At 41.1% G+C, this 12,446-nt stretch overlaps 1 protein-coding gene across 1 annotated transcript in view; it reads right to left on the bottom strand.

The window, feature by feature from the left end:
* The window catches only part of AP4S1 (adaptor related protein complex 4 subunit sigma 1), a 52,420-nt gene that overhangs the window by 1,989 nt on the left and 37,985 nt on the right, over positions 1-12,446 (bottom strand). The window contains exon 5 of the mRNA XM_059373050.1: positions 8,794-8,805. Coding sequence (XP_059229033.1) covers positions 8,794-8,805 — 12 coding nt within the window. The remainder of the gene's footprint in view (positions 1-8,793; positions 8,806-12,446) is intronic.

The following is a 12,446-nucleotide window of genomic DNA, read 5'->3' as shown; positions in this document are numbered from 1 at the left end:
ATTCCCACCTTTTTTTTTTTTTTCAATAATTTCAGACGTTCAAGTCCGTATTGGGTTTGTTTAGTGAAAAATGAAGTGTAGAAAATGAGACAACCCTGTGAATGACTTTTAGTTTTCTATTAGGCTCTGCATTAATATCTCATTAAGCTCTGGGCAGATAGTCCTCTAGCAGAATAAACTTTTTCAGGAGCCCATGGGAACTGTCCTTAAATGACCCAGAAAAGGAAAAAAAAAAAACTTTACTCTGATATACCTATTAATAATGTCTTCCAATTATATAGATGATTGCTTTGTCCATGACCAGATGGGACTGGAATATTAGGCTCAATCAGACCCAGAAGCCAGAACTCAGAAGCCAAACAAAGTGCAAATTTCAGCTTGGTACCAAGAAGAGGAGCTGGGGAGCAGATGTGGCTATGTGAAACTGGCCTGCAGAATCATAATCACTAAGGCCGAATCCCCTGTCTTATTCACTAAGGGCAATGAAAGCCTTGGTGTGTTGAAAATGCCAACTCATCTAAGATGATTTTCTTGGAGAGAGAAGGAGATCTAATTTTAATCTATTTGAACTGGTTCAGGGATTAAGCTACTCTGAAGACTGTGGCAAGTCCATGATATAAAATTCGGGTGTCCCATTGAGCAAGAGACCAACTGTTTTGAAATTCAGATGAGAATGTGCTGCTGAATCATATCAACCACTAACATCCTCACACTGTAAGGACAAGGTCTTTCAGCAAGTCTGAATTTCCTAACATCCTAGAAACACGAGTTGCTCAGTGAGGTCATTCTTGACTGTGGGCATGTGACTGCCTGAGTAGCTGATTCAAACCCAACCCTTAATAACCATGTAGCTTTCCTGCATTATAATGGGAAACCACAGACCAAATCCAATGTGAGGCAAACTTCTGAAAGCTGATTTCCCTCCCTGGAATCATGTGACTCCTTTAAAATAAGAATCCAGCTGTTGTTTACATCCTGATTTGGTTTATAAACAAGTTATACAATAGTAATGGCATTTGGGTTACATGTCAGGGACCAAAAAGATGCCCAGGCAAAGCCCCATGGCAGTAAATAGGCAAACATGCTTCAACCCTGACATCTGGAATAGAATGAAGCAACAAAGGTCCAGACTATTGGTCTGTTAATATAGTAAGCTGAGAATGACCATTTCAATAACCTCTGGGTTATACTGAACTTGACTGACTTAAAGATCCTTAAGGCAACTTGGCCACCCTAAAGTTGGAATTGATATGAACTACAGACAGCCTCCCAAAAAGCAGAATCAGAAAACCCCATTTTCTCTCAATCCCGAAACCCAAAAGCCTTTCTGAATTGCTACATAATGTGGATTGAAGCTGAACATCTTAGGACCCCAGTAATATTAATGCCACTTGAAACCAATCTTTTAACTAAATATTATTAATATAAATATAATATAAATATATGTAATAATATAAATTAATATAATTAAATATTAGTGCCACTTGAAACCAATCTTTTAATTAAAGAGCTTGAAATGTTTCTGGTTCCTATATTGGCATTTTGGTCTCTGGATCATAAGTTACTTTTTCAATATGGTATTTTAATACCATTGTGGTGGTCTATTTATCCTTTAATAAGAGAAAACTGAGCAGCATACATTCGAATGGGATCTGAAAAGCAACTGGCAGGCAGAGCCCAGCCTAGAAACTAAAATCTCTAACTCAAGATTTTGTTCTCAGGTCCCTGGTCTTCTTTTTTGATTTTTTTCTTTTTTTAAGATCCTACCTAAGCAAACTTCTTGATAAACTACGTGGGGTGGGGAAAAACTTGCTCTTGTATTTATACTTTAATTAATATAATTTGCCATGAAGTTAGATAAACTGTGTTTATCTACTTTGTGTTCACATTTCCCACAGAAAATTGAATACTCCTATATAGAAGACTATCCTAGAAGATTGTGCACGGTCCTTGGTATACTCTCCTTGTAAGATAGTCTGCTGTCCACTTTTAGGCTTGGTATTGTCTCTTCTTAATGAGGTCATTGAAAAGGAATTAATCTTTTTTTTTTTTTAATGGGTTTTTCCTTAAAGGTCCATTCATATTCTGAGAGCAATAAGACAGTCAGGTGTAATTTAAGTTTTTATGTGAACTAAATCTATATTTATGAAAGCATTATAAAATATAATGAAGTGAAATAATTATGAAAGCATTGGGTCAGGTGAGCCTGTCACTTTATTGTTTCTCCTAAACTCTGCTGCTCCTCCTGACTTGGCTGTCACCATTCCTGAGTAAAAAAAAACCAGAACCTGGAAGCATGGAGCGAAAGGAGCAGGGGTAAGGCAGAGGGACCTGGTAGGAAGGGGTAGGGGCGGATGCATATGGCACATACAGGACATAGTTCAAGGAAATACCGAGACAGCAAAGGCCAGTGAGAATCAGAGAAGCCCGGAAGGCAAAAGTGTTCAACCTAGAACTTTAACATCCCTTTCCCAGGTAAATGGCTGACTCCCTCAGGGACTGTTCATAATTTTGAGACTCTTCACTCTTGACAGCACTGACTGAAGTTAATGCTGAGATGGTTTTGACCCCCTTGCTTCTCAGTACCTGCCCTTCCCAAAGACTGGACAAGCGACATGGGCCAGCTCTCACCCCTTGCAGCCCTGCTTTCAGAAAAAGGTGTTCAGAAATTACTACATGCAGGGGTGGCTTAGTTGGTTGGGTGTCTGACTCTTGATCTCAGCTCAGGTCTTGATTTCAGGGTCATGAGTTCAAGCCCTGCACTGGGGTCCACGATGGGAGTGGAGCCTATTTGAAAAAAAGAAATTAAACGATATATGAACTCCACTTTTTTTTTTTTTTAAAGATTTTATTTATTTATCAGAGAGAGAGAAGGGGAGAGAGCGAGCACAGGCAGACAGAATGGCAGGCAGAGGCATAGGGAGAAGCAGGCTGGCTCCCTGCCGAGCAAGGAGCCCGATGCGGGACTCGATCCCAGAATGCTGGGATCATGACCTGAGCTGAAGGCAGCTGCTTAACCAACTGAGCCACCCAGGCGTCCCTGAACTCCACTTTTGTAGAGTATGCTCTTATTAAGACATTCAGATACTCTCTTTCATCATATTCTACGCCTCCTTTTCTAATATTTCTTCAAAACTTCTTTCCTACTTTAGGAATAATTTTGACAACACCAAGAGAGCACAGGGTCAGGCACTTTACAAATGTTTTGTTAGTAACTAAATTGCCACAACCTACTCCAGATAACACATTTTTAAAAAATGTGTCAAATTTAATCTTATTAATATTTTTTGAAGATTTTATTTACTTCTTTGACAGCAGAAACAGCTGCCTGCTGAGCACGGATTCCAATGTGGGGCTCGATTCCAGGACCCTGGGATCATGACCTGAGCCAAAGGCAGACACTTAACCTCTGAGCCACCCAGGTACCCCTATATCTAATTTTATAGCCCTGGAAACCCAGAGACTGGTAACAGTTCTGCCCCAAAGTACCTCTATCACTTAAAACAGTCATAGAACCCCTCTGGGCTTTAGCCTTTTCATCTAAAAAATGAGGTTTTTAACCTGATGATGGTAGAGTTTTCTTCTAGCTCCAAAGTTACTCAAACCTAGGACTCTAAAAGTAACCGTCAGGGAGAGGGGAGCTAGTTTACTTCTACCTAACATTATCAAGTCATTGCTGAGGTAATCACATACAACATCATACCTCATAAGAAATCCTTTGGTAATGACTTAATTATCGTGACCTTTCTGAGAGAACATGGAGATAATTTCAGTTTATTTAGAAGCTACCGCTTCAGTGTTGGATGGCTTCCTTGGAGAGATTCTTTGTTCTTCTTGCCAGTAATTCCCTAGCCCCTACCTGAACAAGTACTTTTGTGATTTCTCATTAAGTCAGTGTGAAGTTAGCTCCTATTCAGAGAAGACCTATTCTGGTTTCTGGACCTTAAGGTGTTTGGGATTTTAGGAAAGTAATGACGGAAGGAGAGGCTGATGCCCCACAGTGGGCTCTGGGTCCTGCTCAGGGCCTGAGTGCAAATCTCAGTGGTGCTGAATACTGTTGCCTGGGTGCCTCTGTCCCTCCAGAGAGCACCATGGAAGACAGCTAGCTGAGTCACAGAGAGCAAGCAGCAACGGAGGCCCTTCCTTCTCCCCCACCTTCAACTACAATAAAGAGGTACTTTCACATCACCCATGTGAGCTTTAACATTCTAGAATTAATTGCTCAGGCTTTTAGGTTTTAAGGACTTAGAAAATGAAAACATGAATGTTCTAAAGATTCTATTTATGTTCTAAAGAATCTATTTAAAAGATTTCTAGAATGTTTTAAATGAATTCTAGAATATTTTAAAAGAATGTCCTAAAGAATCTATTTAAAAGATTTTGGGAGATGCCGGGATGGCTCAGGTGGTTACATGACTCCTTTTGGCTCAGGTCATGATCCCATGGCCCAGGAAAGGGATCCTGAGTGTCCAAATCTAAAGGTAGTATTGCTGGATTCCACTCTAGCCCAAATAAACTGAGTCTTTAAGCCACTTTAAGAGCACCAAATACCAAAAAGGTAGTTAAGGTTTTCTGTACATTCATACATTAGTAGGTATGCCCTGAACTGAGGAGGAGATGTACATCTCCCCCATAGCACCATTCACGGGCCCCATTCCCCTATTTACCAGAGTGGGTAGAGACAGTGCCTCTGAATTATGAATTGTCTGGAGAATTCAGCAAATCTGGGGCTACAGAACTCAACACATACATTTTGGGAAGCTCATTAGTTGATTCCTAAAAACCATTTTAATTCATGGAATTTGAAGTCTCTGGGTTTTTAAAATTTTTATTTATTTACTTATTTTTAAGATTTTATTTATTTACCTGACAGAGATCACAAGTAGGCAGAGAGGCAGGCAGAGAGAGAGGGAGAAGCAGGCTCCCTGCTGAGCAGAGAGCCCAACTCGGGGCTCGATCCTAGCACTCTGAGACCATGACCTGAGCTCAGGCGCCCCCTGGGCTTTTATTAGATTTTAAAAAATTATTATTTTAAGTACAATCTACTCCCCAACATGGGGCTCAAACTCATGATCTCAGAATCAAGAGTCCCATGCTCTACCGACTGAGCCAGCCAGGAGCCCCCAGAGCTTGAAATCTTAAGTCTACTAAAGGATGTACTAGGCCAAACTTTCTCTATAGAAGCAGGGCCTCAGGAGTCCTCATGCCACATTTCAGCCCAGTGGGTAAAGGAGAATGTGAAGAGTGTGCAGGAACTTATGCACGGCAGATGAATGATTTAGGTCACTGACACGCCCGGCCCCAAGGGTCTGCCCCACCTGACACCAACTGCAACACCGAGTTGCCACTTAGTAGAAACGTTTTCAAGAAGCCGGAATTTCTGTCCTAATTTCTTTCTTTCTTTTTTTTTTTAAAGATTTTATTTATCCATCTGACAGACAGAGATCACAAGTAGACAGAGAGGCGGGCAGAGAGAGAGGAGGAAGCAGGCTCCCCGCCGAGCAGAGAGCCCCATGCGGGGCTCAATCCCAGGACCCTGGGATCATGACCTGAGCCGAAGGCAGAGGCTTTAACTCACTGAGCCACCCAGGCGCCCCTGTCCTAATTTCTTGTACTTGGGTCATTCCTCTCTCCCTTTCTTCCTTCCTTTCTTCCTTCCTCCCTTCTTTCCTGCCCCCCGTTTCTTTCTTTAGATTTATTTATTTATTCTAGAGAGAGAGAGAGCAAGAGTGCCGGGGGAGGGGCAGAGTGAGAGAGAGATGGGAAGCAGACTCCCTGCTCAGTGCAGAGCCCAGTGCAATGTGGGGCTCAGGGCTTGATCCCAGAAACCTGACATCATGACTTGAGCTGAAACTAAGAGTCAGACACTTAACCAACTGAGTCACCCAGGTCATTTCTTTTGAAAATGCTATCTGTTTTGTTCTGTGATGTCGGTCTTACTAGCAGTAGAATAAGCCCCTTCTGACCACTTGCATATAAATGGTTCCTTTTATTTCTCAAAGTTTAATCATGTGGACTCTGGAAAGCTGCCCCATTCTTAGAACACTTCAGGGGAGTGAAGCTTCTGGAGAAAAAGATGGCAAGTAAAGGGCTTCTTGGGAATTCTTCAAGGTTTTGCCTTCCATCTTCCTGGGGCTGCATCAAAGCCAAGCCTTAAAGCGCGCCTATTCCATGTGGGTGGACAAGGGAGGCTTTCTGAAGCCTGAGCAAACAGATAGGTGTTGTGAGTGTTGGGAGAACCAGCTCTAGGTTACAATTCTATCAGCTGCCTGTTTTCAGACTTTCATGGCTGAAGGAAGCTTTCCTGGCCAAACAGCCCTGACCCATGTTAGCTGCTCAGCAATGCTAGGGTCATGCTCCCAGGGCAGTGATGAGCATCTCCGGCCCTACACCGAGGGGGCAGGAAACTGAGGTTGCACCTCTAAAAGGCTCTTTACTGTTACGAAATTGGTGTGGAGAGGTCCTTCCCAGACATGTGATAGAAAGAACTATGTATGAGGCAGAGTAAAGGCGTGGGTTTTAATTGGATTGTTTTCAGATGGCTAAGGGTGGAAACCTTTTAAGAATGTTAATAGAAGAGAGGGTACCCCATAGCCTACCTGCCCAGGCTACCTGCTTCACTTTTAGGCCACTGGAGGTCCATGTGAAACTATGCCTTGAGCAAAGGCTTATACTTCCAGCTCTGGGCAGATTCAGTTCCCTTCTCTAAATGGTGCAAAATTCCTAATCTGTCAGGTGGATTTATCTAAGTAATTCCGAAGGACAGTAAATATGCAAATTAGTCAGAGGTACACCTGAAACTAACACAGTTTGTTAATTGTACTTCAATTAAAAAAAAAATTGAGTTAGAAAAAAAATAGAGGAAGGGAAGGCAAAAATGAAACTAAGTAAAATAAAGGGAGAAGGTACAAACTGTGTGCCTTGGTGTGGGAATTAAATTTGAATAAGAAAGCTGGAGCTCAGGACATCTGGCTGGCTCAGTCTGAAGAGCATGGGACTCCTGTAGTGAGTCCCACGCTGGGTGTGGAGATTACTTAAAAATAAAACCTTAAAAAAAAAAAATGCTAGAGATCATGATTTAGATCTATGCTATACACCCGAGGGCTCTAAAGACAAGCCTGTCTCTCTACTTCTAATAAACATTTAATCAGTATGTAAGATACATCAATACAACTAGTTCAGCTATAATACATACCCTGTTATATCTGCTTCACTTTAGTCCTCTGAACTTCTAGACTAGTTAGAGTGTCTTTTCCTGTTCCAGGTGTAAGGTGACTCGGCTCAGTTACCTAGAGTCATGGCAACATCAAATATTAAGGCTGAGAGGGTGTTAAAGCTCTTCTAGCCTAATCCTATTATTTTGAGATGAAGGGTTTATGCGTCTTGTCCAACACCTACAGTTTGTGGCAGGTTCAAAAGCAGAATTTGGGTTTCTGTACTCCTGGTGAAGTATTAACAGCTTTTCCTATCTTCCTGATGACTTTTTAAGTCCACAGGTATTTTTCTTATTTCCCTGTACAAGAAGAGGAGATCTATTCTGAATTGCTTTAAAAGGTTTAGTTAAAATGGAATATAACATGCTGAATAAAAATACCCCTTGATATATATACTTGGACGTCCTAGGTCAAAGGGATCATAGATTTAGGTCACTCACCACTAGAGGGCACTCAGATTTTCCCAGTTAATTTAAAGAGGCTGCCAGATACAGCCTGGAAATGGAGTTTATCAATGTGATGACATTTTCTATCAAGAGTAAAAGCTAAATGGCTCTTTCCCCAGATATACTGATGTCTAATGTATATTTATGTCTATAGAAACCTGTTATAATATATTTGTTATATTTGTTACTATTTTAGACTTAAGCCAGATGTTTTCACAAAGGACTCTTTCATTATTGCTTTCAAGCAAATTTTTGAAGTAAAAATTAAAAGTCAACTTGCCTCCAGAGCATTCATGAAAAACCCAGAGGCCTCTGCCAAAATCCACAGGCGTACAGTATTTGAAGCAAAAACTGTTTGGGGCGGGGTTGGGGGGAACCTTGCATACTTTGATTTAAAAGGGTTAAGAAAGGGCACCTGGGTGGCTCAGTGGGTTGAGCCTCTGCCTTCAGCTCAGGTCATGATCTCGGGGTCCTGGGATCAAGTCCTGCATCAGGCTCTCTGCTCTGTGGGGAGGCTGCTTCCTCCTCCTCTCTCTCTCTGCCTACTTGTGATCTCTCTGTCAAATAAATAAATAAAATCTGTTTAAAATGAATGAATGAATGAATGAATGAATAAAAGGGTTAGGAAAGAAAAGAAAAATAGAGCTTTCTCTGCTATAAAAGTAAATGTATACAAGCCAGGCAATTATTTAGCCGTCCAGTTTATCATCACTGAAGGCTTTATTCCGATGATGTGAGGGACTTCTGGAGATTTAGACTTGGAGCCATGAAAATCCATCATCTCTAGGAGGACCAAGGACTTTCTAGCTGTGTTACTCAAATTCTGTAAAGGTCTATTCTATATACTTAAAAGAAGTTACATTGTTAGATCAGTTATTATCAACTACGACCACAGCATTGCCCTGTCTGAAACATATAAGAATCATCTTTGTGAAAAAGGGCAAAGGGTGAAAAAAAGAAAAGGGTGTTTCTGCAAAGCTCCTGCACCTCTGACTGTTGATGGATAATTAGCATTCTGGATTCTGGCTTCTGCTGCATCCTTTTCCTGGCCTGTGTCACTTACCTGATTGGAACTAGCCTGTGCTTTGCCAAGTACTGAGGAAAACCTGGCTCACAGCTTTGAAAAAGGATACATCTAGTTCACTCTGGAAAAGAGAAAAAAGTACAAGGATGAGAATGAGACACTGGGCCACATGCGCTTAGCAGAGCTAGCAGATGCTCTGGCCGCAAGTTTGGGAGCAGGTCGGGGAGACGGCTCTGGCCATACAAAGCTGAGCAGGAAGGCTCTGAGTTGAGGACTGTACTATCTATCTATTTATCTATCTATCTATCTATCTATCTATCTATTTATTTATTTGAGATTTATTTATGAGAGAGAGAGAGCACATGCACGTGTGTGTACACATGAGTGGGGGAGGGGCAGAGGGAGAGTCTAAAGCAGACTCTGCACTGAGTGTGGAGCGTGATGCGGACTTGATCTCATGACCCTGAGATCACGACCTGAGCCAAAACCAAGAGTCAGATGCTTAATCCACTGTGCCACCCAGGCACCCACTGGACGGTGCTTCTAAAAAAAAAAAAAAAAAAAAAAAAAAAGGTTGTGGTCTGGGGGGAATTTTGCCAACAAGAACAATTCATTCTTCAAACATAGAGGAAATAGACTACCTCAGCCTTTATAGATGATAGCTCATTTGATACGTGTATCAAAAACTTTAATAATATGCATGCCCTTTGAAATCTATCAACTGTACTTCTATAAGTTTATCCTGAGGAAATAATTAGGTAACAGCACAACAATGTGTGATAGGATGTTTAGGGTAATGTTTATAGAAGCAAATCACTGAAAACAAGCTACAAATCTATCAAGGGGGGACTACTTAAATCAATTATTGCAGATAATAAATCAATTATTGCAGGCTATAGGTATGTAAGTACTACCCTGTTAAGTAAAAAAGCAAGTTATAACATGACATATACAGTATTATCCCAAGGATATATGTACATGTAGAGAAATATGCAGAAATAGTTAGATACAGACAGATACATGGAGTCTAAAAAGAAATAAACTTAATAGAATATGTCGGTAAGTCATGGGCTTACTCATGATCTTCTCCCCTTTCTTTTTGCTTACATGTGTTTTTAATTGTTTTCAATGATCAGAGATGTTTACGGCATTAAAAAAAAATCATAGAGGGAGAAATAGTAAACAGAGTTAAATTCATATCTGAAAGGACTCAAGATTTGTCAAGTGAAGCAGTGACGACCCCGCCCTCAATAGCAGCCGTCCTGTCTTGCGAAATGGCCCCCAGGGAAGCTAACTGGGTTGGCTTTTTGTTTTGAAATGTGATCTCAAGATGCTTCTTGCAGCCCAGACAGCATGAGACTGATCTCCAAATTTAAGATTTGGAAACTAAGATTAAAAACTAAGATTAAAAATAGTCTCAGAAAGAATGTTTAAAACTCACTAACCCCAAAATAAGTCTTAGATGACAAGGCATCCTCTGAGTGGGACAGATTCTATTTTATTATTTATAAATATAAATAATAAATAAATAAATTTATAAATATAAATAATATAAAATATTATTTATAATTATTATTATTCTATTCTATTTTCTTGCCCATAGTACTCTCTTCCCTCCTCTTGTCTCTTCTTTTTGCTACTGTGATTCTAAACGAGCCATCTCCGTTTTGGAGTCCTGTGTAGTCACCAGTTTAAATTCTAATCTTTATTTCTGTGGTTTATGTGGTCACTGACTCTCTCCCCAGAATTACAGCAAGAATTCAGCAACCAGCTGTTTATTCTCAGTCACCAAATATAATAAATTTAAGGGGGCGCCTGGGTGGCTCAGTGGGTTAAAGCCTCTGCTTTCGGCTCGGATCATGATCCCAGGGTCCTGGGATCGAGCCCCACATCAGGCTCTCTGCTCAGCAGGGAGCCTGCTTCCTCCTCTCTCGCTGTCTGCCTCTCTGCCTACTTGTGATCTCTGTCTGTCAAATAAATAAATAAATCTTAAAAAAAAATTAAAAAAAATAAAAAAATAATAATAATTTAAAAACTCTTAGCACTGGTAATGCTTGTACTCACTCATGATTATCCCAGGTTTAAAATATTGCTTTTTTGGGAAATGGTATTTTTTCTTGATAGGTATTCCTTTAAAATGGCTAATCATGTCCAGCTCTGAATCACAGACTTGCAAACCAGTCTGTCTTAAGAGAGCAGTCCCTGTGATTAAGCAGGAGCCAGAGCTGTGCTGTCTAATACCGTGACCACCAGCATCATTTGGCGAATCGAATGAATTAAGATTAAATTCCTCATTCCTTTATACTAATATATACTAGTATAAATTCCTTTATACTAATCAGGTTTCCAGTTTTGAAAAAACCACACATAACTAGTGCCTACTGCACTGGATAGTACAGGTACAGAACATTTCTGCGGTGACAGAACATTCTGCTGGACAGTGCTGACTTGTGCTACTCTCTCCAAGCCGTCAATACAAAGATGGAGTTTAAAGTCAGCCTTACTGTCCCCTGGCCCCTCAAGGCCAGTCTCTGAGATGGCCTGACTACCCCACTCTTCCAGCTTCAGAAGGCACTAATTCCATCCTAGCAAGATACACAACCATCTCTCAGGCCACAGGGCAGTCCTAGTTTTCCTCATGCATTAAGTAGTGGGTATCCGATCTAAGCACGCATCCAAATCATCCACAAGGCTTGTTAAAATACAGACTGCTGAACCTCAACTCAGACTTTCTGATCCAGTAGTCTGGGGTGGGCCCACAATTTGGATTTTTTTTTTTAATATTTTATTTATTTTTTATTTGACAGAGATCACAAGTAGGCAGAGAGGCAGGCAGAGAGAGAGGAGGAAGCAGGCTCCCTGCTGAGCAGAGAGCCTGATGCGGGGCTCAATCCCAGGACCCTGGGATCATGACTTGAGCAGAAGGCAGAGACTTTAACCCACTGAGCCACCCAGGCGCCCCACAATTTGGATTTTTAACAAGTTCCCAGGTGATGTTTATGTTGCTGGTCCAGGAACCACACTTGGAGAAGCATTGCACTAAAGCAATGAAGACATGCTAGTGGATGGTTCCATGCAGAAGGAGTGTGCCAAACTTTTTACTTTACTTCATGTATTAGGACTTAGGCTGAAGATGTAACTTCTTTTTTTTTTTTTTTCCAAAGATTTTATTTATTTATTTGACAGAAAGTGGGAGAGAGTACAAGCAAAAGGAGTGGCAGAGAGAAAGGGAGAGCAGGCTTCCCACTGAGGGGGGAGCCCGCTGTGGGGCTCAATCCCAGGACCCCCAGATCATGACCTGAGCCAAAGTCAGACGCTTAAACGAGTGAGCCACCCAGGCGCCCTTCAAGATATAACTTCTTAACATGAGTTTTGTCCTTAGTAGACTTCGGTGCACTCAATATTACTAACGATAGACCAGATTCCATTCACTGTCTCAGGAAAAAGCAGCTTGAAATAGTTCTCTCCTAATCCTTTTATTTAAAACCAAAATAACAACAACAAAAAATCCTTTTTATTTAAAAGCAAAAAACAAACAAACAAACAAAAAACAAAAAAAACCCCAACTTTGAAAACTCAGTTTGTGCCACTACTACCTCTCAAGAATGTCTAACCAAGGCTCAGGAAGGCCTACTGGAGCAGAGTAAAACATCTTCACTAAATCTTTTTTAAAAGAATATTGGAGGGGCGCCTGGGTGGCTCAGTGGGTCAAAGCCTCTGCCTTCGGCTCAGGTCATGATCCTAGGGTCCTGGGATCGAGCC

This window comes from Mustela nigripes, chromosome 13, assembly GCF_022355385.1.
Source record: "Mustela nigripes isolate SB6536 chromosome 13, MUSNIG.SB6536, whole genome shotgun sequence".
NCBI classification, from domain to species: domain Eukaryota; kingdom Metazoa; phylum Chordata; class Mammalia; order Carnivora; family Mustelidae; genus Mustela; species Mustela nigripes.
Note: the sequence above shows the minus strand (reverse complement) of the source record. Positions and strands in the feature narration are given on the sequence as shown.